Raw genomic sequence first — 26,991 nt, forward strand, 5'->3', positions numbered from 1 at the left:
TATATATCTATATATATATATATATATATATATATATATATAGATATATATATATATATATATATATATATATATATATATATGTGTGTTTTATATACACACTGCAAATACAGTATATAGACGAGAATACACACATGATACATATTGACACAATATATATTGACTGGTATACACACATAATACAATTTGACTAGTATACACACACAATGCATATTGACTGGTACACACACAATATATATTGACTGCTATACACACAATACATTTTGACTGGTGTACACACACAGAATACCTATTGACTGGTATACACACATAATACATATTGACTGGTACACACACAATATATATTGACTGCTATATACACAATACATTTTGACTGGTGTACACACACAGAATACATATTGACTGGTATACACACATAATACATACTGACTGGTATACGCACAATAGATATTGACTGGTATACACACACAACACATATTGACTGGTATACACACAATACATATTGACTGGTATTCACACAATAAATTTTGACAGGTATACACACACAATACACATTGACTGGTATACACACATGATACATATTGACTGGTATACATACATAATACATATTTACTGGTATACACACATGAAACATATTGACTTGACTGGTATAAACACAGAATACATATTGACTAGTATACACACATAATACATATTGACTGGTACACACAATATATATATTGACTGCTATACACACACTACATTTTGACTGGTGTACACACACAGAATACATATTGACTGGTATACACACATAATACATATTGACTGGTATACACACATAATACATACTGACTGGTATACGCACAAAACATATTAACTGGTATACACACACAATACATATTGACTGGTATACACACAATACATATTGACTGGTATTCACACAATACATTTTGACAGGTAACACACACACACAATACACATTGACTGGTGTACACACATAACACACATTGACTGGTATACACACATGATACATATTGACTGGTATACCTACATAATACATATTTACTGGTATACACACATTATACATATTGACTTGACTGGTATACACACATAAAACATATTGACTGGTACACACACATAATACATATTGACTGGTATACATACAATACATATTGACTGGTATATACACATAATACATGTTGGCTATCGTACACATATAATACATATTGACTGGTGTACACACATTATACATACTGACTGGTATACACACATAATACATACTGACTGGTATACACACACAATAAATAATGACTGGTATATACACACAATACATATTGACTGGTATTCACACATAATACATTTTGACTGGTATACACACATAATACATATTGACTGGTATACACACATAATACATACTGACTGGTATATGCACAAAACATATTAACTGGTATACACACACAATACATATTGACTGGTATACACACAATACATATTGACTGGTATTCACGCAATACATTTTGACAGGTAACACACACACACAATACACATTGACTGGTGTACACACATAATACACATTGACTGGTATACACACATGATACATATTGACTGGTATACCTACATAATACATATTTACTGGTATACACACATTATACATATTGACTTGACTGGTATACACACATAAAACATGTTGACTGGTATACACACATAATACATATTGACTGGTATACATACAATACATATTGACTGGTATATACACATAATACATGTTGGCTATCGTACACATATAATACATATTGACTGGTGTACACACATTATACATACTGACTGGTATACACACATAATACATACTGACTGGTATACACACACAATAAATAATGACTGGTATATACACACAATACATATTGACTGGTATTCACACATAATACATTTTGACAGGTATACACACGATACATATTCACTGGTGTACACACATAATACACATTGACTGGTGTACACACATAATACACATTGACTGGTATACACACATTATAAATATTGACTGGTATACACACATAATAAATATTGACTGGTATACACACATAATACATATTGACTGGTATACACACATAATACATATTGACTGGTATACACACATAATACATATTGACTGGTATACACACAATACATATTGACTGGTGTACACACATAATACATATTGACTGGTATGCACACATAATACACATTGACTGGTATACACACATTATATATATTGACTGGTATACACACATAATAGATATTGACTGATATACAAACAATACATATTGACTGGTATACACACATAATTCATATTGACAGGTATACACACACAATACATATTGACTGGTATACACACATAATAGATATTGACTGGTATACACACAATACATATTGACTGGTATACACACATAATAGATATTGACTGGTATACACACAATACATATTGACTGGTATACACACATAATTCATATTGACAGGTATACACACACAATACATATTGACTGGTATACACACAATTAGGGATGATGTACGAAACCGGTTCTCCCGGTTGTTCGATAAGAAAAGAAACGATTCTATGGACTCGAATCCCTGTTTGAGAACCGGTTCCCGTTATCGAGGCCACTATAGTAAAGAAAAAGAGTTGGTTCTTTATTAGAATCCCTGGGAACGAATCCCTTCCCACAGGAAATGCCCTGTGGGAAGGCAATGTTATGTCCATTTGATTGTAGACTCTTACTGACACCTTGTGGCGATATGAAAATACTACGCGTCATTAGTTTGGGCACTTCCGGGTTGGTGACGTCAGTTAAGTTCATGAGACAATTGAGAAGTAGACAAGTTGTGTTAGCTCTTACAAGCCTTGGAAAAGATAAGTCTGTAAGTAAACTGTTTAACTTGTTTATGTAACTCAATATTAAGTTGGCAAGTGGTTAAATTTGATACTAAGATGTTTATTGAAAAACTTATTTTGTGCACTGTTTCAATGGATGTTTTGAGGACTTAAAATGGCTGTCAGTCGTGTATTTCCACCATTGAAATAGTTTCAACATTAAGAAATATTTGTTTGATGATGGTACTGTATATTTGTGTAAAGCTAATATTCACATATTGTGTATTACATTTCAGTATGTTAATTGAATCACATAGCTTATACATTTGTCATTGTGTGTATTTCAGTTAAAAAATAAAAAAAATAACAGTCCGGTGCTCAATATCCTGGTGTAGAGCGGAATATACGTTAGGGCCCCTGCAGAGCAGGGAAACCTACAAAACAGGCTTATAGGGATGAAATAGCCTTTTTTCCAGATTTTTTTTTTTTTTTTTTTGTGTGGTTCCACCCTGACTTGGGATGCATGAAAACCAGCCAAAGTCACAGGCAAATACTTAGTAATATTCAGCGGCCAATAGGGAATTTTTTTTTACAGGCAAAACATCTCCAGGGGTGAAGATGATGCCTCATCCTAATAAATGTACAAGAGTCTCACATAAATTCACAGATTTTCCACAACCAAAAAAAACAAGTGGTGTGAAAGCACAAACAAAGCTGTAAACAATCCTGGCACAATGCCTCTACATAAGTGCGTTCCACACTCGCCTGGCTCACACTTTCCACTGCAAAACATCTCCGACTACTTTTTGTACGGGGAATTCTTTCCTCGAAAATGGCAGCAAAAGTACGAGTGGAGACGGGCAGGAAGTGACTGGCATGAAGTCCACGCAGGCATCACCTGTTTTTATCTCACCTTGGCAGGAGGAGAGGAAGCGGACCGCTCGCCCACATGTGCCGATCACAGCCTATCATAGCAGCGTGAAGGAAAGGGGCGGGGGCAACCACCATGGCGAAGGAAGCCAAATGGGGTGGAGACCTTGAAGTGTATGTTTGTGAAGTGTTGGTCCAAGGAACACAAGTCGCAGGCAGAAGGGGCACACAGAGGGAACTCTCGCTAAAATCAGGTAAATTATTTGGTGAAAGATTATGTCTGTCAGTGTGTCTTTATCTGATGAGGGCCGCCATCAACACCTGATGATGGGACCTCGCCTGTTCTTTGCTCCTCCGACCTACGCACAATTTGGACCATTCCTGAGGCCCGTCGACAAAGCCGCCTTTTCTTACTGTGGTTTTCTTTTTTCTATTTTTTCCCCACTTCCTCCCCATGGACTAAACCCTCCAAGAATGTGACTCCCTGCCGGCACTTTCCGCTTCCAAAATACGCCATGGCGACTCTTCTCATGTTGGAAGGCAGGGTCCCCGCGGGCCGTCAAAAAGCATTAAAATTCATTCAATGGATTTTTCTGAAATTTAAGGGCCTACATGCCATTAAAAAGCATTAAAATGGACATCCAGAGGCATTAAATGGTAATATGATTGTAGGCCTGGGCTGACAGTCAACAAGTCAATTAATAAGTCAATAAGTCAATCAATAAGTCAATCAATCCAACCATTCCTGAAAACTTTGCCATCATCCTTCAATTGCTACGTCTCTGCATTTTCCTTTTTTTCTTCCTCTCTGGCTCTTAAAGCGGATACAAGAGGGTTCAATCTGTGTGGCACGTTTATTCGCCAGTGGAATTACATGAAGAGAGTGAGCCTCTTGTCAGTCATCCACAATCTTTGTTTCGGTACGAGCAGGTGGCGTGTAGTAGTGGTTGTAGTAAATATATTTCATGTTCGGAGCTGGAACTAGCGGGTAATCTATTATTAAATACTCACTTTTAATACTGGAACTGACAGGTAATCATTTTAAATAATACTCACTTTTAATACTGAAACTAGCGGGTAATCATTTTATTAAACATTCACTTTTAATACTGAAACTAGCGGGTAATCATTTTATTAAACATTCACTTTTAATACTGAAACTAGCGGGTAATCATTTGAATCAATATTCACTTTTAATACTGGAACTAGCAGGTAATTATTTTAATAAACACTCACTTTTAATGGTACTAGCGGGTAATCATTTAAATAAATACTAACTTTTAATACTGGAACTAGCAAGTAATCATTTTAATAAATACTCACATTTTAAACTGGAACTACAAGGTGTTAATTTTAATAAATACTCACTTTTAATGGAACTAGCAGGTAAAATTGTAATAAATACTCACTTTTAATACTGGAACTAGCAGGTAATCATTTTAATAAATACTCACTTTTAATACGGGAACTAGCGGGTAATCGTTTAATAAATACTCAATTTTAATACTGGAACTAGCGGGTAATCATTTTAATAAATACTTACTTTTCATACTGGAACTAGAAGGTATTAATTTTAATAAACACTCACTTTTAATGGAAGTAGCAGGTAATATTTTAATAAACACTCACTTTTAATACTGGAACGAGCAAGTAATCATTTTAATAAACACTCACTTGTAATACTGGTACTATCAGGTCATTATTTTAATAAACACTCACTTTTAATGTAACTGGCGGGTACTCATTTTAAATAATACCCACATTTTAATACTGGAACTAGCAGGTAATCAATTATTAAATACTCTCTTTTAATACTAGAACTAGCAGATGATCATTTGAATAAATACTCACTTTTAATACTGGAACTAGCGGGTAATCGTTTTAATAAACATTCACTTTTAATACTGGAACTAGCGGGTAATCATTTTATTAAACACTCACTTTCAATACTGGAACTAGCAGGTAATATTTTAATAAACACTCAATTTTAATGGAACTAGCAGGTAATGATTTAAATAAATACTCACTTTTTAATACTGGAACTAGCGGGTAATCATTTGAATAAATACTCACTTTTAATACTGGAACTAGCGGGTAATCATTGTAATAAATACTTATTTTTCATACTGGAACTAGAAGGTATTAATTTTAATAAACACTCACTTTTAATGGAAGTAGCAGGTAATATTTTAATAAACACTCACTTTTAATACTGGAACGAGCAAGTAATCATTTTAATAAACACTCACTTGTAATACTGGTACTAGCAGGTCATTATTTTAATAAACACTCACTTTTAATGTAACTGGCGGGTACTCATTTTAAATAATACCCACATTTTAATACTGGAACTAGCAGGTAATCAATTATTAAGTACTCTCTTTTAATACTAGAACTAGCAGATGATCATTTGAATAAATACTCACTTTTAATACTGGAACTAGCGGGTAATCGTTTTAATAAACATTCACTTTTAATACTGGAACTAGCGGGTAATCATTTTATTAAACACTCACTTTCAATACTGGAACTAGTAGGTAATATTTTAATAAACACTCACTTTTAATGGAACTAGCGGGTAATCATTTAAATAAACGCTCACTTTTAATACTGGAACTAGCAGGTAATCATTTTAATAAATACCCACATTTTAATACTGGAACTAGCAGGTAATCAATTATTAAATACTGTCTTTTAATACTGGAACTAGCAGGTAATCATTTTAATAAATACTCAATTTTAATAATGGAACTAGCGGGTAATCGTTTTAATAAACACTCACTTTTAATCCTGGAACTATCGGGTAATAATTGTATTAAACACTCACTTTCAATCCTCGAACTAGCAGGTAATATTTTAATAAACACTCACTTTTAATGGAACTAGCGGGTAATCATTTAAGTAAATACTCACTTTTAATACTGGAACTAGCGGGTAATCATTTTAATAAATACTTACTTTTCATACTGGAACTAGAAGGTATTAATTTGAATAAACACTCACTTTTAATGGAACTAGCAGGTAACATTTTAATAAATACTCACTTTTAATACTGGAACGAGCAAGTAATCATTTTAATAAACACTCACTTGTAATACTGGAACTAGCAGGTAATTATTTTAATAAACACTCACTTTTAATGGAACTGGCGGTTACTCATTTTAATAAATACCCACATTTTAATACTGGAACTAGCAGGTAACCAATTATTAAATACTCTCTTTTAATACTTGAACTAGCGGGTAATCATTTTAATAAATACTCACTTTTAATACTGGAATTAGCGGGTAGTCGTTTTAACAAACACTCACTTTTAATACTGGAACTAGCGGGTAATCATTTTATTAAACACTAACTTTCAATACTGGAACTAGCAGGTAATATTTTATTAAACACTCACTTTTAATGGAACTAGCGGATAATCATTTAAATAAATGCTCACTTTTAATACTGGAACTATCATCAATCAATCAATCAATGTTTATTTATATAGCCCTAAATCACAAGTGTCTCAAAGGGCTGTACAAGCCACAACGACATCCTCGGTACAGAGCCCACATACGGGCAAGGAAAACTCACCCCAGTGGGACGTCGATGTGAATGACTATGAGAAACCTTGGAGAGGACCGCATATGTGGGTAACCCCCCCCCCCCCCCCCCCCCTCTAGGGGAGACCGAAAGCAATGGATGTCGAGTGGGTCTGACATAATATTGTGAAAGTCCAACACATCAGCGAAAGTCCAGTCCATAGTGGGGCCAGCAGGAACCATCCCGAGCGGAGACGGGTCAGCAGCGTAGAGATGTCCCCATCAGATGGACAGGCTAGCGGTCCACCCCGGGTTGGGAGCAGAGTAGAAAAGAAAAGAAAAGAAACGGCAGATCAACTGGTCTAAAAAGGGAGTCTATTTAAAGGCTAGAGTATACAAATGAGTTTTAAGATGAGACTTAAATGCTTCTACTGAGGTAGCATCTCTAACTTTTACCGGGAGGGCATTCCATAGTATTGGAGCCCGAATAGAAAACGCTCTATAGCCCGCAGACTTTTTTTGGGCTCTGGGAATCACTAATAAGCCGGAGTTCTTTGAACGCAGATTTCTTGCCGGGACATATGGTACAATACAATCGTCAAGATAGGCAGGAGCTTGACCGTGTAGTATTTTATACGTAAGTAGTAAAACCTTAAAGTCGCATCTTAGGTGCACAGGAAGCCAGTGCAAGTGAGCCAGTATAGGCGTAATATGATCAAACTTTCTTGTTTTTGTCAAAAGTCTAGCAGCCGCATTTTGTACCATCTGTAATCTTTTAATGCTAGACATAGGGAGGCCCGAAAACAAAACGTTACAGTAATCGAGACGAGATGTAACGAACGCATGGATAATGATCTCAGCATCGCTTGTGGACAAAATGGAACGAATTTTAGCGATATTGCGGAGATGAAAGAAGGCCGTTTTAGTAACACTCTTAATGTGTGACTCAAACGAGAGAGTTGGGTCGAAGATAATACCCAGATTCTTTACCGAGTCGCCTTGTTTAATTGTTTGGTTGTCAAATGTTAAGGTGGTATTATTAAATAGATGTCGGTGTTGAGCAGGACCGATAATCAGCATTTCCGTTTTCTTAGCGTTGAGTTGCAAAAAGTTAGCGGACATCCATTGTTTAATTTCATTAAGACACGCCTCCAGCTGACTACAATCCGGCGTGTTGGTCAGCTTTAGGGGCATGTAGAGTTGGGTGTCATCAGCATAACAGTGAAAGCTAACACCGTATTTGCGTATGATGTCACCTAGCGGCAGCATGTAAATACTAAAGAGTGCAGGGCCAAGAACCGAACCCTGGGGAACTCCGCACGTTACCTTAACATAGTCCGAGGTCACATTGTTATGGGAGACACACTGCATCCTGTCAGTAAGATAAGAGTTAAACCAAGACAAGGCTAAGTCTGTCATCCCAATACACGTTTTGATACGCTCTAATAAAATATTATGATCAACAGTATCGAAAGCGGCGCTAAGATCAAGGAGCAGCAACATAGATGAAGCATCAGAATCCATCGTTAGCAATAGATCATTAGTCATTTTTGCGAGGGCTGTCTCCGTAGAGTGATTTGCCCTGAAACCGGATTGAAAAGGTTCACAGAGATTGTTAGACGCTAAGTGTTCATTTAGCTGCTGTGCTACAATTTTTTCAAGGATTTTCGAGATAAACGGAAGGTGGGACACCGGCCGGTAGTTTACCAGGAGATCAGGATCGAGGTAAGGTCTTTTGAGTAGAGGATGAATAACCGCTTTTTTGAATGCTAGGGGAACAGTGCCAGAGGAAAGTGATAAGTTTATAATATTTAACACTGATGGACCTAATAATACAAAAAGCTCCTTGATAAGTTTCCCAGGAATTGGGTCAAGTAAACATGTTGTTTGTGTTGTCCCATTTACACATTTTGACAATTCCTCCAATGTTATTTCATCAAAGAGAGAGAAACTATTTTGGAGGGCGGTATCCGTCGTATATACAGTCTTATCTGTGTTAATAGAACCCAGTTGTAGCTGAGATGCATTGTCTTTAATCTCTTTTCTAATGACTTCAATTTTCTTATTAAAGAAATTCATAAAGTCATCTGCTGAGTGGGTGGAGCTACTGGGAGGAGTCCCTTGTTGGGTTAGCAATGCTACTGTACTAAACAGAAATTTAGGATCATTTTTGTTGAGGTGGATGAGATTTGAGTAATATTTAGCTTTAGCTGAGGTAAGCATGCGTTTATAAGTTATTAAACTGTCACACCATGCTTGATGGAAAACCTCAAGTTTAGTCGCACGCCATTTGCGTTCCAGCTTTCTACATGATAATTTCTGGGCTTTAGTTTCTTCTGTAAACCATGGGGTACGCCTTTTAGGGGCCCTTTTTAGCTTTAGCGGTGCTACACTATCAATGGTGTTGCGCAGGGCGTCATTAAAGTTGTTAGTGAGGTTATCAATAGAGCCCACATAATTTGGGAATGGTGCCTATACCGAAGGCAGTAGGTCAGTAAGAGTCGTCGTTGTGGTAGCATTAATGTTGCGGCTGCTATAGTAGTTATTATTATTATTATTAGTTTGTTGACAATGAGTCAGAACTTCGAATTTTATAAGGTAATGATCGGACATTACTTTAGTGTACGGGAGTATCGTAACTTTAGAGGTGGTGACACCCCTGACAAGCACTAGATCTATCGTATTACCGTTGCGATGCGTGGGTTCATTTATTATTTGTGTAAGACCACAGCTATCAATTATAGTCTGGAGCGCCACGCATGGAGGGTCCGATGGGGTATTCATATGGATATTAAAGTCCCCCATTATGATTATATTGTCGGCGTGCGTCACTAGATCAGCAACAAACTCTGAGAATTCACTGATGAAGTCCGAATAGGGCCCAGGGGGGCGGTAGATAACAGCCAGGTGGAGAGGCAGCGGTGTGACAAACCTCAAAGTGAGCACCTCAAATGAGTTATATTTATTATTTAGGTTAGGTGTAAGATTATAGTTTATTATTGTATATTAGTGCGACACCCCCTCCCCTTTTAAGAGGTCGGGCAACATGTGTATTGGTATAGTTAGTAGGAGATGCCTCATTTAGCGCAAAAAAATCGTCTGGTTTGAGCCAGGTCTCGGCGAGACCAACGACGTCAAGTTTGTTGTCTCTAATGACTTCATTAACTAACAACGTTTTGGAAGATAATGATCTTATGTTTAAAAAGCCCATATTATAGGTAGTGGGCTGTTTTGAGGATTGTTTGTTGAAATTATCCGAAGTAGCAATATTAATAATGTTGCGTTTATTATGCGTAGTGCACTTTAAATAGTTTCGACCATATCTAGGAATTGATACGACAGGGATATTCAGATTGTTTGCTTGATATTGCGATAAACTGAACGCATCATAGTTAGCTACCTCAGTACAATGTATGTCTGCCTCTGACACGGTCACAAAAGAAAAAACATTATGTGAGTTGTGTTTTATTCTAAGAGAATTGCTATGTGTGCAGGGATTATCCAGCCTGACGCCGGCTAGTTCTAGTTTAAATGGCTTCTTACCCGGAGACTCCACGCTTCTTTGGTTAGCTTTTCTCTTTGATGTTAGCCCAGCTCGGCATCCCCGCTTCTGCTTCCGCTCGCACCGCTTACGTCGTCTGCATTGGCGGTCACCGCTAGCACTTGACTCCGCTGCTACAAAGGCCGCTCGATGTAGCCCACGAAGTATTCCCATGCTAGCGAGGAGGTCCACCGTACATGCATCTTTCAGTCTATAACAACCCGATCCATCCACATCCAGAATTGTCCGTCGGTCGTATGTGATCACAGAGTGTTCACGCTTTGAGCCAGCCATGAAATTGACAGAAATGACGGGTGTTTTTTGCCAAATCGCTCTACACCATCATCGCCATCACCATCGCCATGCGCCGCCATTTTTTTACTAGCGGATAATCATTTTAATAAATACCCACATTTTAATACTGGAACTAGCAGGGAATCAATTATTAAACACTCACTTTCAATACTGGAACCAGCAGGTAAAATTGTAATAAACACTCACTTTTAATGGAACTAGCAGGTACAATTTTCATAAATACTCACTTTTAATACTGAAACTAGCGGGTAATCATTTTATTAAACATTCACTTTTAATACTGGAACTAGCAGGTAATCATTTTAATCAATATTCACTTTTAATACTGGAACTAGCAAGTAATTGTTTTAATAAACACTTACTTTTAATGGTACTAGCGGGTAATCATTTAAATAAATACTCACTTTTAATACTGGAACGAGCAAGTAATCATTTTAATAAATACTCACTTATAATACTGGAATTAGAAGGTATTAATTTTAATAAACACTCACTTTAAATGGAACTAGCAGGTACAATTTTAATAAGTACTCACTTTTAATACTGGAATTAGCAGGTAATCATTTTAATAAATACTGAATTTTAATACGGGAACTAGCGGGTAATCGTTTTAATAAACATTCACTTTTAATACTGGAACTAGTGGGTAATCATTGTATTAAACACTCACTTACAATACTGGAACTAGCAGGTAATATTTTAATAAACACTTACTTTTAATGGAACTAGCGGGTAATCATTTAAATAAATACTCACTTTTAATACTGGAACTAGCATGTAATCATTTTAATAAATACTCAATTTTAATACTGGAACTAGCGGGTAATCATTTTAATAAATACTTACTTTTCATACTGGAACTATAAGGTATTCATTTTAATAAACACTCACTGTTATTGGAACTAGCAGGTACCATTTTAATAAATACTCACTTTTAATACTGGAATGAGCTAGTAATCATTTTAATAAACACTCACTTGTAATACTGGAACTAGCAGGTAATTATTTTAATAAACACTCACTTTTAATGGAACTGGCAGGGACTCATTTTAATAAACACTCACTTTTAATACTGGAACTAGCGGGTTAAACACTCACTTTCAATACTGGAACTAGCAGGTAATATTTTAATAAACACTCACTTTTAATGGAACTAGCGGGTAATAATTTTAATAAATACTTACTTTTAATACTGGAACTAGAAGGCATTAATTTTAATAAACACTCACTTTTATTGGAACTAGCAGGTAACATTTGAATAAATACTCACTTTTAATACTGAAACTAGCGGGTAATCATGTTATTAAACACTCACTTTCAATACTGGAACTAGCAGCTGATATTTTAATAAACACTCACTTTTAATGGAACTAGTGGGTAATCATTTAAATAAATACTCACTTTTAATACTGTAACTAGCGGGTAATCATTTTAATAAATACCCACATATTAATACTGGAACTAGCCGGTAATCAATTATTAAACACTCACTTTCAATACTGAAACTAGCAGGTAATATTTTAATAAACGCACACTTTTAATGGAACTAGCGGGTAATCATTTTAATAAATATTCACTTTTAATACTGGAACTAGCATGTAATAATTTTAATAAGTACTCAATTTTAATACTGGAACTAGCGGGTAATCATTTTAATAAATACTTACTTTTCATACTGGAACTATAAGGTATTAATTTTAATAAACACTCACTGTTATTGGAACTAGCAGGTACCATTTTAATAAATACTCACTTTTAATACTGGAACGAGCAAGTAATCATTTTAATAAACACTCACTTGTAATACTGGAACTAGCAAGTAATTATTTTAATAAACACTCACTTTTAATGGAACTGGCGGGCACTCATTTTAATAAACACTCACTTTTAATACTGGAACTAGGGGGTAATCATTTTAGTAAACACTCACTTTCAATACTGGAACTAGCAGGTAATATTTTAATAAACACTCACTTTTAATGGAACTAGCGGGTAATAATTTTAATAAATACTTACTTTTAATACTGGAACTAGAACGTATTAATTTTAATAAACACTCACTTTTATTGGAACTAGCAGGTAACATTTGAATAAATACCCACTTTTAATACTGGAACTAGCGGGTAATCATTTTATTAAACACTCACTTTCAATACTGGAACTAGCAGGTAATATTTTAATAAACGCACACTTTTAATGGAACTAGCGGGTAATCATTTTAATAAATACTTACTTTTAATACTGGAACTAGAAGGTAGTCGTTTTAAGAAACCCTCACTTTTAATACTGGAACTAGCAGGTAATTATTTTAATAAACACTCACTTTTAATGGAACTAGCGGGTAATCATTTAAATAAATACTCACTTTTATTACTGGAACTAGTGGGTAATCATTTTAATAAATACTTACTTTTAATACTGGAACTAGTGGGTAATCATTTTAATAAATACTTACTTTTAATACTGGAACTAGTGGGTAATCATTTTAATAAATACTTACTTTTAATACTGGAACTCGAATGTATTAATTTTGATAAACACTCACTTTTAATAGAACTCGCAGGTAAAATTTTAATAAATACTCACTTTTAATACTGGAACGAGCAGGTAATCATTTTAATAAATACTCACTTTTAATACCGGAACTAGCAGGTAATTATTTTGATAAACACTCACTTTTAATGGAACTAGCGGGTAATCATTTTAATAAATACCCACATTTTAAAACTGGAACTAGCAGGTACTCAATTATTAAATACTCTCTTTTAATACTGGAACTAGCGGGTAATAATTTAAATAACTTATCACTTTTAATACAGGAACTAGCGGGTAATCGTTTTAATAAACACTTATTTTTAATACTGAAACTAGCAGGTAATATTTTATTAAACACTCACTTTCAATAGTGGAACTAGCAGGTAATATTTTAAAAAACACTCACTTTGAATGGAACTAGCAGGTAATCATTTAAATAAATACTCACTTTTAATACTGGAACTAGCGGGTAATCATTTTAATAAATACTTACTTTTAATACTGGAACTAGAAGGTATTAATTTTAATAAACACTCAATTTTAATGGAACTAGCAGGTACAATTTTAATAAATACTCACTTTTATTACTGGATCTAGCAGGTAATCATTTTAATAAACACTCACTTTTAATGGAACCAGCGAGAAACATTTTAATAAACACTCACTTTTAATACTGGATATAGCAGGTAATGATAAATAAATGATAAATGGGTTATACTTGTATAGCGCTTTTCTACCTTCAAGGTACTCAAAGCGCTTTGACAGTATTTCCACATTCACCCATTCACACACACATTCACACACTGATGGCGGGAGCTGCCATGCAAGGCGCTAACCAGCAGCCATCAGGAGCAAGGGTGAAGTGTCTTGCTCAAGGACACAACGGACGTGACTAGGTTGGTAGAAGGTGGGAATCGAACCAGGAACCCTCCGATTGCTGGCACGGCCACTCTACCAACTTCGCCACGCCGTCCCACGTAATCATTTTAATAAACACTCAATTTTATTGGAACAAGCGGGTAACATTTTTATAAATACTCATTTTTAATGGAACGAGCAAGTAATCATTTTAATAAACACTCACTTTTAATGGAACTAGCAGGTACCATATTTTTCTGACTATAAGGCGCATTTAAAATATTTACATTTTTCTCAAAAATGGACAGAGCGCTTTATAAACCTGTGCGCCTAATGTACAGAATAATTTTGGACCTTGAAGCAATTTTATTTGGTACATGGTGTAATGATAAGTGTGACCAGTAGATGGCAGTCACACATAAGAGATATGTGTGGACTGCAGGTTGATGCCAGTAAACACCAAAACTTTGATGTTTCATTGAGAATATAGAACATTACACAAGGCGCTCAAAAATATGTCAACATTTTTTTAGAATGACTACGAAGCCATAGTGCTTGATGGATTGTCGGAGCATTACGGCTACCATAGTCAGACGTACTGCGCTTCAACATACAGTATTATTATGGTGTGTGTATAAGGACCTCAAAATGGCACCTACTACCAGACAATATCAAGCATTTTGTTTTGCAATATTATGCAAAACCAACTTTTCTTACCTTCTGGTACCTGTTGATGTGTATTTGGGATGTGCATAAGTCCTGAAAATTTGCGCTCGTCCGCCATCGTAGTCAATAAGCTTCTTCTTTTTCTCTTTCTTCTTGTTATGGGACATTCATCCTCCGCTGTTGCCATTTCTAATATAAAGTAGTGTAAAGTTCTGTCAGTAGACTGGCTATGAAAGCGCTAAAAACTACCGCTACAACAAAGATGACGGGGAGAAGACGCTGTCGAAAACGGTGCATCCTGAAGAGACGGTCAGAAAGCGACTTGTAGATGATGTGTAAAACATCATCTATGCAACATTTTGACCAAAGAACCACCATTACATGTTATGTAGACCACAAGGAAGTATTTTACATTTAGAAAAAAATCCTAATATGACCCCTTTAATGCGCCTTATAATCCGGTGTGCCCTATGGTCTGAAAAATACGGTAATCATTTTAATGAACACTCCCTTTTAATGTACACATTGCTACGTTGGCGAAGGTGAACCGTGTGAGCCCCAGAAATGATGTCGTAACAACCTGACCAATCACAGCTCTTTTATATATCATTTCCCCCAGGGATCAATAAAGTACTTTCTATTAAATTTTTTTCTATTCTATATCATACATACACTTCAAACATCAAGTAACTATACGTTTTTTCCAAAAAATGTGCAGAGAAATTATTTTTCTCTATCATTTTTAATCAGTAAATAGGAAATAGAAAAAAACTAATCTGCCATAAGGAAATAATAGACAAAAGAAAACATGAAACATGTGCAAGGGATAACTAAAGTAAATGGGGAAAAAAAGTAAGCATAATATTACTTTCTTTTTTTCTTGATGGAAATGTTCTTTTTAATGTCTTTTAGGATGTTGGAAGTTTGCATGACTTTTGTTTTTTTTTATCATCATTTATAAAATATATAAACATATATATATATATATATATATATATATATATATATACATATATATATATATATAAACATATATATATATATATATATATATATATACATATATAATGTGTATTATACATTATACATACGTATCATTAAGCACTATTTTACAGAAATCAATCCTATGCTGTATTTATGTGTGTATATATATATATATATATATATATATATATATATATATATATATATATATATATATATATATATATATATATATATATATATATATATATATATATATACAGTATGTATATATATATATATATATATATATATATATATATATATATATATATATATATATATATATATATATATATATATATATATATACAGTATGTAAATATATATATATATATATATATATATATATATATATATATATATATATATATATATATATATATATATATATATATATATATATCCTATGCTGTATTTATGTGTGTATATATATATATATATATATATATATATATATATATATATATATATATATATATATATATATATATATATATATATATATATATACAGTATGTATATATATATATATATATATATATATATATATATATATATATATATATATATATATATATATATATATATATACAGTATGTAAATATATATATATATATATATATATATATATATATATATATATATATATATATATATATATATATATATATATATGCAGTATGTATATATATATATATATATATATATATGTATGTATGTCTATATATATATATATAGACATACATACATATACTGTATATATATATATATACAGTATGTATATATATATATATATATATATATATATATATATATATATATATATATATATATATATACATATATATTTAAATATGCATATATATGCATATATACATACATTTTCTACCGCTTGTCTCTCTCAGGGGCGCGGGGGTGGCTGAAGCCTATCCCAGCTACATTTGGGCGGAAGGCAGGGTACAACCTGGACAAGTCTCTATCTCATTACAGATATATATATATATATATATATATATATATATATATATATATATATATATATATATATATATATATATATATATATATATATATATATATATATATATATATATATATATATATACATATATGTAAATATGGATTATATACAGTATATAAGTATATTAACTGTGTTTTAAGTTGCATTAGAATATTTAAATTAGATGTTCTGAAACCCTTGAATGTTTATTTAGTTTTGTGCAAGCACATTTTAGCTGAGAAACCTCCATTTTGCACCTCGCTAGTACTAAACGTTTGTGAGTGTGACTTCTCCGTCTCTCAGGTCAGCTGAAGGTGCATTGTGTCCGAGTCCCGCCATGCGTCAGGTGATCTTCCTCCTCTCCGCCCTGCTTCCGCTGTCTCCCTCCTGTGGACAAGATCCGTTCGCCTGGCTCTACAGCGGACGGCGCTCCTTGCAGGCAGACACCACAGGCGGCGAGTGTCCCCCCGAGTGTGACTGTCCTCCCACCTTCCCCATCGCCATGTACTGTGACGGGCGGGGCCTGACGGCCATGCCCACCGTGCCCTCCCGGATCAAGTACCTCTACCTCCAGCATAACGCCATTGCGGCTGTGTCAGACTCTGCTCTGCTCAACGCCACCGAGCTGAGGTGGCTCATGCTGCACCACAACCTTCTCACGGCCAGCGCCATCAGCCGGAAGGTAAACAGCCCAGCTCGATCTAGTGCAGGCGTGTCAAACTCGCTTCCTTTGAGGGGCCACATTCTAGTTATGGCCGCTTGTAACAGTAGGAAGGGGATTCATACGACCCCATTCGTTGCGCTTTACCTGACACGTGAAACGTGACAAATTTCAGCCACTTTGGCCACTAGATGGCAGTCGAGTGTTGAATATCCTTAAATCTGTTTGGTGGCCATTCCAACTTTGACCACAGTGTGAGTTGCTATGGAGAGTGTCTCTTTTCCATCATTTTCAGCAGACTGCACTGCAAAATGATTAACCCCCCCTCTTTCACTCGAGATCCACCCAGGAATGGGGCCGTATGAATCCCTTCTCTACTGTATATGAATTTGCTTATGCATTTGATTATAATTATTGTATATATTTTTATACGTACTGTAAAAACAAAATAAAAAACGACAACTCAGTCGCTAGAATTTTACTGTAAAATGTACAGTATTTTGTTACAACATATTACAGTAAATGTAAAAACAGTACCACTTTTTTGTTACGTAAAAAAAAGCTTAGTCGCTAGACTTTGACTGTCAAATTTCCAGTGTTTTTGTCTACAACATATTACAGTAAATGTAAAAACAGTAACACTCTTTTGTTATGTAAAAAAACTTAGTCGCTAGAAATTTACTGTAAAATTTACTGTAAAATTTACAGTGTTTTTGTTCACAACATATTACAGTAAATGTAAAAACAGTAACACTCTTTTGTTATGTAAAAAAACTTAGTCACTAGAAATTTACTGTAAAATGTACTGTAAAATTTACAGTGTTTTTGTTTACAACATATTACAGTAAATGTAAAAACAGTAGCACTCTTTTGTAACGTAAAAATACTTAGTCTCTAGAAATTTAGTGTAAAATTTCCAGTGTTTTATATTACAACATAGTACAGTAAATGTAAAAACAGTACCACTCTTTTGTTACGTAAAAAAAAACTTAGTTGCTAGAATTTTACTGTAAAATTTACAGTGTTTTTGTTTACAACATAGTACAGTAAATGTAAAAACAGTACCACTCTTTTGTTATGTAAATTAATGGAAGCTAAGTCGCTAGAATTTTACTGTAAAATGTATTGTTGTTTTGTTCACAACACATTACAGTAAATGTAAAAACATTCCCAGGTTGTTTTTGTTTGTATTTATATTCTGGCAACTGAGTTGTCTTTTTTTTTTTGGTTAACCGTAAAAAAAAATGTGGTACCGTTTTTCCATTTACAGTAATACATTGTAAAAACAACAACCATAGATTTTACGGTAAAAAAACAGCAACTCAGTCACCGGAATTTTACTGTAAAATATAAAGTGCTTTTCACAACATATTACGATAAATGTAAAAACATTACCACTGTTTTGTTACGTGAAAAATGTATGCTTGAATTGTTACAATATACTACAGTAAGTTTTTTTTTACCGTAAAAAAATGTGGTATCGTTTTTCCATTTAAAGTAATACTTTGTAAAAACAACACCTGTAGATTTTATAGTAAAAAAAAAAAAATCTCAGCTCAGTCAACAAAACTTTACCGTAAACATGTTTTTGGGGAAGTTTCAGCAATTTACAGTAATATGCTGTAAAATCACTGTCAATTTTACTGTAAAATCTATTTTAATTTTGACAGTGTACAATTTGATGGTTAACTTGCTTTGAAATCACAAGTTAAGCAGATATTTCTTTTTATTTTAACAAAGAAAATTGTTTGGAAATTATGATAATATAATATTTGTTGCAGTTCTGGACACTATTACAGTTTAAAAGTACATTAATTACATGTGTTTATATTCTGTCAAAATGTAAAGAACAAACACATTCAGTAGAAAAAGATGAAGTACTTTATTAACGCATATTATTTCCAGGCATTAACAAGCCACATAAAATAATGCGGAGAGCCAAATGTGGCCCCCGGGCCTTGAGTTGGACACCAGTAATGTAGTGGCTTGCATGCTGGCTGCATGGTGGATACGTCATGACTTCTCCAAACTCATCTTAGGCCTTTGTGAAGTTGGAAGGACTGGAGCGTTTGTATTTGCAACACAACAATTTGACCCACGTCCCTGAGAATCTCCCTCGTTCCCTGCGAGACCTGAGGATGGACCACAACAGCATCCAGCAGGTACCTCAGTCTTAGATCGTGGTCCATAAGATATATGTAGACACAGAACCTGCAGAAGTGGGACCATTCAGAGTGAGCTTTGTCACCTCAGAGAAGTGGGATGAGTTTTTTTTTTTTTTTTTTTTGTCATGGCACCACACAAGGGTAGAGAAACAAGCATGGTGGTAACCATTGAAACACAAATGTAACTAATGTACAACATAGGAAAATGTCGGTAGGATGTAACAAGATGTAACAGGAGGTAACAGCATGTAACATGATGTAACAGGAGGAAACAGGAGGAACAGGATGTAACTGGAAGTAACAGCATGTAACATGATGTAACAGGAGGTAACAGGATGTAACAGGATGTAACAGGAGGTAACAGGATTTAACAGGAGGTAACAGGATTTAACAGGAGGTAAGAGGATGCAACAGGAGGTAGCAGGATGTAACAGGATGTAACAGGATGTAGCAGGATGTAGCAGAATGTAACAAGAGATAACAGGATCTAAAAGGAGGTAAGAGGATGTGACATGATGTAACAGGAGGTAGCAGGAGGTAGAAGGGTGTAACGTGAGGTAACAGGAGGTAACAGGAGGTAACCAGAGGTAACAAGATGTAACAGGAGGTAACAAGAGCTAACAGGATGTAAGAGGAGGTAACAGGATGTAACAGGATGTAACAGGGGGTAACAGGAGGTAGCAGGAGGTAGCAGGAGGTAGCAGGATGTAACAGAAGGTAGCAGGATGTAACAGGAAGTAACAGGATGTAACAGGAGGTAGCAGGGTGTAACAGTAGGTAGCAGGATGTAACAGCATGTAACAGGAGGTAAGAGGATGTAACAGGAGGTAACAGGATGTAACAGGATGTAACAGGAGGTAACCGGAGGTAAGGGGATGTAACAGGAGGTAACATGATATAACAGGATGTAACAGGAGGTAACAGGAGGTAACAGGAGGTAACGAGATGTAACAGGAGGTAACGGGATGTAATGGGATGTAACAGGAGGTAACAGGATGTAACAGGGGGTAGCAGGAGGTAACAGGAGTTAAGGGGATGTAACAGGAGGTAACATGATGTAACAGGATGTAACAGGAGGTAACATGAGCTAACAGGAGCTAACAGGATGTAAGAGGAGGTAACAGGATGTAACAGGAGGTAACCGGAGGTAAGGGAATGTAACAGGAGGTAACATGATATAACAGGAGGTAGCAGGATGTAACAGGAGGTAACAGGATGTAACAAGAGGTAAGAGGATGTAACAGGATGTAGCAGGAGGTAAGATGATGTAAGAGGATGTAAGAGGATGTAAGAGGATGTAACAAGAGGTAAGAAGATGTAACAAGATGTAACAGGAGGTAACAGTGTGTCATGACCTGTCACAGCAGGTATAGTTTTGGTTATTATTATTCCCTATGTTTCGTGTGTTGTGGTTTGCCAGCGCGTTTTCCCTCCTTTGTTTACCTTCCTGTTGCTAGGAGCGCTGAGCTTACACGCCTGCCTCTGTTTGGTGATTAGGACACACACCTGCCTCTGTTTGGTGATTAGGACACATACCTGCCTCTGTTTGGTGATTAGGACACACACCTGCCTCTGTTTGGTGATTAGGACACATACCTGCCTCTGTTTGGTGATTAGTACACACACCTGCCTCTGTTTAGTGATCAGAACACACTCCTGCCTCTGCTTAGTGATCAGGACACACACCTGCCCCTCTTTGGTAATTAGGACACATACCTGCCTCTGTTTTGTGATTAAGACACACACCTGCCTCTGTTTGATGATTAAGATACACACCTGCCTCTTTTTGGTGATTAGGACACACACCTGCCTCTGTTTGGGGATAAGGACACACACCTGCCTCTGTTTAGTGATTAAGACACACATCTGCCTCTGTTTGGTGATTAGGACACATACATGCCTCAGTTTGGTGATTAGGACACACACCTGCCCCAGTTTAGTTATTAGGACACACACCTGCTCAGTTTGGTGATTAGGACACACACTTGCCTCAGTTTAGTGATTAGGACACACACCTGCCTCAGTTTGGTGATTAGGACACACACCTGCTGCCAATCCCAACCATGCCTTCTACTACCTGTGTCGCCCTGCCTGTGGAATATTTCATGTGAAATAATTGGACCCTAGAATAGGTCAACAATTCATAACATAGAATTTAATTCATTATTATTTTTTCAACAATGACAACTTTAATGAAAAGACAAACTGCCTGCATAAAAGCTTTGTGTTATTAGAGTCAACTTTGTAACTTTCTCTTGTTACATTTCACCTGTTTGCTCTTTTATTCCACTTTTTTAAGTAGTTGTTTTTTTTTTGGAAATATTTTTAGAATGTGCCACGGGCCGTGAAAAAATTAACTGCGGGCCGCACTTTGGACACACCTTTAGCCCTGCACATGTACGTTTAAAACCGGCAAGCACAATTCCACACTGATTTAGAGTTGATTCGAGCGGCGCTAGCCAATGAACTAACCAATGGCTGTCGACTCATTTTCCAGTGCAGCTCTAAAGACGCAGGGTTCCCACAACATACTTATTGCACAGTCACATGTCAACAGGAACCTTTCGTTTCAGGAACCTAAAGTTTGTTAGTGTGTGTATTTTGAAGTGCATACCTTTTCTTTTGTTACGTTTTTGCTGTTGATGGGCCTTTTATCACACGTTGCCTAGGTAACGCCTTCAGATCTAGCCGGAATGGATAACCTCACCATCCTGCATCTCCATGACAACGCTATCACAGACATGGGTGCGTCACTACAGTCTCTGGCGTCCCTCACACTGTTGGACATCAGCAACAACAAGTTGACTAAGGTGAGTTTTTACCTACAGTTATAAAAAAAAATGGATTTGCGGTCGTCAAAAAGCTTTGCCTCGAAGGTCCCAGGGGGTCTCCCCGAGCATCTCCACCAGCTCTACCTGGACGCCAACTCCATCGCCTCTCTGTCCGAGGGCTTCTTGGGCGGTTTGACACGGCTACAGTACCTGCGCTTGGCCCACAACCAGCTGACCAACACGGGCGTGCCCTCCGGCGCCTTTAACGTGACGGCGCTGGTGGAGCTGGACCTCAGCTTCAACAGGCTGGAGAGAATCCCTCCAGTCAGCCTCGCCCTGCAGCATCTCTACCTGCAGGCCAACCAGATCAAAGGTGAGCGGGGGTGGGGGGGGCCGAGTGCCCCAGGTAAAGACGTGACCTGAGAGGGCGTATACCAGCCAGGATGACCAACTATCAGAGACCCAGCAGGACCACCAAGGATGTTCCTGCAAAAGCAACACTATAAGTACTATCATTTACGGGCAATAAAGTACATCAATATTTAAACCCCACCCACCAAATTTCAGAGGGAAAAAAATAATTTTACCTGTATTAGCTGCAACAGACTATAAGCCGCAGGTATATACTGGTAGGAACCCTTTTTTTAATGGTAATTTACCGTTCCGCACATTTAAAATCCTTGTATTTTCTCAAAAACTGACTTATATCCCAGTGCGCCTTATAACCCACTGCGCCTTATATACGTATTCATTCTGGTTGTGCTTACCGACCTCGAAACACTTTTATTTGGTACACGGCTTATTCATAAGTGTGACCAGTAGACTGTAGTCACACACAAGAGATACATGTGGACTGCAGTTTGACGCCTGTTCATTAAATGATGCTAGCTGTAAGCAAGCAACACCAAAACGTTGATGTTTCGTTGAGAATATAGAACAGTACACACGGCGCTCGAAAATCTGTCAAAATGTTTTAGTACGACTTTGGTAAGCTATGAACGATGATCCGCACCGCTTGATGTGTTTTAGGAGCATTACAGCTACCATAGTCAGACGTACTGTGCTTCAACATACGGTATTTTTATGGTGTGTTAATGTAAAAGGACCCCAAAATGGCACCTATTAGGAGATATCATCTGGCGTTTTATTTTGCAATATTATGCAAAACCTACTTTTGTTACTTTCTGGTACCTGCTGATGTGTATTTGGGATCTGCATAAGTGCTGAAAATGTGCATTCATCCGCCATTGTAGTCAATAAGCTTCTTCTTTTTCTTTTATCTTCTTGTTGTGGGGCATTCATCCTTTAATACAAAGTAGCGTACAGTTCTCACTGTTCCATACCGAGTCTACTGTCAGTAGACTCCGTTTCGAAGTGCTAAAAACCACAACAAAGATGGTGGAGAGAAGACACTGTCAAAGTGGAGGCACATAAATAAGTTTGCCCACAAAACGAGGAATCCTGAAAAGATTGTCAGAAAGCGACTTGAAGATGTTATGTAAAACATAATCTATACAACATTTTGACCAAAGAACCACCATTACATGTTATGTAGACCACTAGGAAGTGTTTACATGTAGAAAATAATCATAACAAAGGAGTCTTTAATGCGCCTAAAAAATCTGGTGCTTCCTATGGGCCGAAAAATACGGTACATACCCCTAATTGTTTTTAAACAGAAGTCATTGTCATGCACCTAATAGTTGCGAAAGCAAGCTCTTTAACCAGTCCTTCTCAAATAGTGGGGAAGGGGGCACGGTGTGATGCCGGGGGGCATGTTTTTTTTGCCATACCAGAATATGACAAGGCATATGTATCCCTTGGCTTCAGTGTAACCACAGTGGGAGAAAGGAACGACCAGTGTGTTGTTTCCTTTAATATCATACCATACCAACTTTATTTATAATGTTAATAAGCTTAAAATATTTTGCAGAGGTATACTTATAACAATTTTATAGACCATTTATACTATTTATAGTCACAGTGGAGAGTGGGGGGTTCGAAAAATGTTCTTCTTCCTAGGTGGGGCGTAACAGAACATATTTGAGTAGCACTGAGCTAAACAGACTCAAAAACTTCACGGTGACGTTTTGGTAAATTTACCCAACTGAAACAATACAAAAAAAATGTCATTGTAAGTTAATAATACTAACACAGACACTCGTAAACGTGTTAGCATATTAGCTAATGCTAATGACGCGAGCTTGATTACATTACGAATGGAAACACTCCTACAGACATCACACATGGGACACTTTAGTAAGTAAGAATTGTTTTAGTTATATTGTAAAACCTACAAACGTTGCTTGGAGTGATGAATGAAGACTCCATACGAGTAGAACCGCTATGGACGGCTAGAAGACGGAACAGCACGTCTACTTCCGGTTGAAAGCACTAAATACAGTGCCTGTAGTTAGGAAACTTGTTCAAAAGATGGCGCCATAACACAAACAATAACACACCTTTTCAGTGTCACTGTTTGTGTAATATGAAAACTATTTGTTGAATACAATATAATATGGCCGTCAGCGAAAAAAAATACATAATTTAGCCACACTGTTTTATTATTCGCAGGGTTCAAAGAGTGGAAAAAGTAGCGCCTTATAGTTCGTAAAATGTCGCAATATGTTTTGCATTGAAACAGAGTCATCACTGTCATTACATGTTCAAATGTACGCACAGTAGGAAGGGGATTACCTGACACATGAAACGTGATGAATTGGCTGGGTGCACTATCCACTTCAGCCAAAAGACGGCAGTAGAGTTGAATATCTACAGATGTGTTTTTTGTGGCTTTTCCAACTTTGACCACAGCGTCGGTTGCTATGTAGAGTGGCACTTTCCATTGTTTTCAGCAGACTGCATTGCAAAATGATTACCATTAACCGGAATGGGACCGCACAAATCCCTTCCCTGCTGTCATCATTAGTGAGCAGAGCCAACAAGGATGTTGTGTGCTTGCAGAGTTCACACTGGGAAGTTTCTGCAACCTCGTGGACGTCAACAACTTCTCCAGACTGCAAACTCTGCGCCTGGACGGCAACCAGATCGCTCCCCAGGACATCCCGTCCGATTCGTCGCTTTGCCTGCGCCTGGCCTCCAGCATCGAGGTTTAAACGCGCCGCACAGCCTCTTCAAAGGTCACGACTTTGTTTACGTCTGTTTCATGTTTGAAGTGACCTCAACTGCATCATGGGTGATCAAATACTTGGTAATAAATATAAGTACTATGTATATACATAGTCAGGTATGTTATACACTATATTGCCAAAAGTATTTGGCCACCTGCCTTTACTCACATATGAACTTGAAGTGCCATCCCATGGAATTGTCCAAAATGTTTCAAAGTTCCTTTCACTGGAACTAAGGGGCCAAGCCCAACTCCTGAAAAACAACCCCACACCATAATTCCTCCTCTATCAAATTTCACACTCGGCACAATACAGTCCGAAATGTAGCATTCTCCTGGCAACCTCCAAACCCAGACTGGTCCATCAGATTGCCAGATGGAAAAGCATGACTCATCAGTCCAGAGAAGGCGTCTCCGCTGCTCTAGAGTCCAGTGGCGTTGTGCTTTACACCAGTGGTCCCCAACCACCGGGCCCGGTACCGGTCCGCGGACCGATTGGTACCAGGCCACGCAAGAAATAAAAAAATAAAATAATTGTTTTTATTTTTATTTTTTTAATCAAATCAACATAAAAAACACAATATATACATTATATATCAATATAGATCAATGCAGTCTGCAGGGATACAGTCCGTAAGCTCACATGATTGTATTTATCTATGAAAAATAAATAAATAAATAAATAAATTATCGGACATCTCTAGTCTTAATAGTTGACTTCTGACTCGTGTGAAGTTATGAATAAATATTCTTTGATCTATATTCTTTATTATTTGGAGTTGCAGGCAACATTCATGACCGGTCACAACAGCTAAATGACAACCCAACTTTTGTCTGTTTTGTCTTGTGCTTTTCTGTGTAGTGCTTGACTGTCCGTCCATAATCAATCAATCAATCAATCAATCAATCAAAGTTTATTCATATAGTGTCTCAAAGGGCTGCACAAGCCACAACGATCCCACATCAGGGCAAGAAAAAACTCAACCCACGCTAAGTGTTCATTTTATCTTTAACAATGTGTGTTTTACCTGCTACATGTCTTATATGTGTACTTTTAGCCATGGTATTATTTTTAGTACCATATTTTCTGGACTATAACGCA

At 36.3% G+C, this 26,991-nt stretch overlaps 1 protein-coding gene and 1 pseudogene across 1 annotated transcript; one reads left to right on the plus strand and one right to left on the minus strand.

Moving 5' to 3' along the window:
* The first annotated feature begins 3,855 nt into the window (after window positions 1-3,855).
* LOC133633392 (fibromodulin-like) lies at window positions 3,856-26,991 on the plus strand. The gene is made up of 6 exons (XM_062025954.1): window positions 3,856-3,948; window positions 17,466-17,844; window positions 19,863-19,985; window positions 22,658-22,798; window positions 22,865-23,132; window positions 25,724-26,991. Exons 2-6 carry the CDS (start codon window positions 17,500-17,502, stop codon window positions 25,873-25,875), a joined length of 1,029 nt encoding a protein of 342 aa, XP_061881938.1. The 5' UTR covers window positions 3,856-3,948; window positions 17,466-17,499; the 3' UTR covers window positions 25,876-26,991.
* LOC133646094 (uncharacterized) lies at window positions 3,989-10,417 on the minus strand (annotated as a pseudogene).

The sequence above is a fragment of the Entelurus aequoreus genome, linkage group LG01, assembly GCF_033978785.1.
Source record: "Entelurus aequoreus isolate RoL-2023_Sb linkage group LG01, RoL_Eaeq_v1.1, whole genome shotgun sequence".
NCBI lineage: Eukaryota > Metazoa > Chordata > Actinopteri > Syngnathiformes > Syngnathidae > Entelurus > Entelurus aequoreus.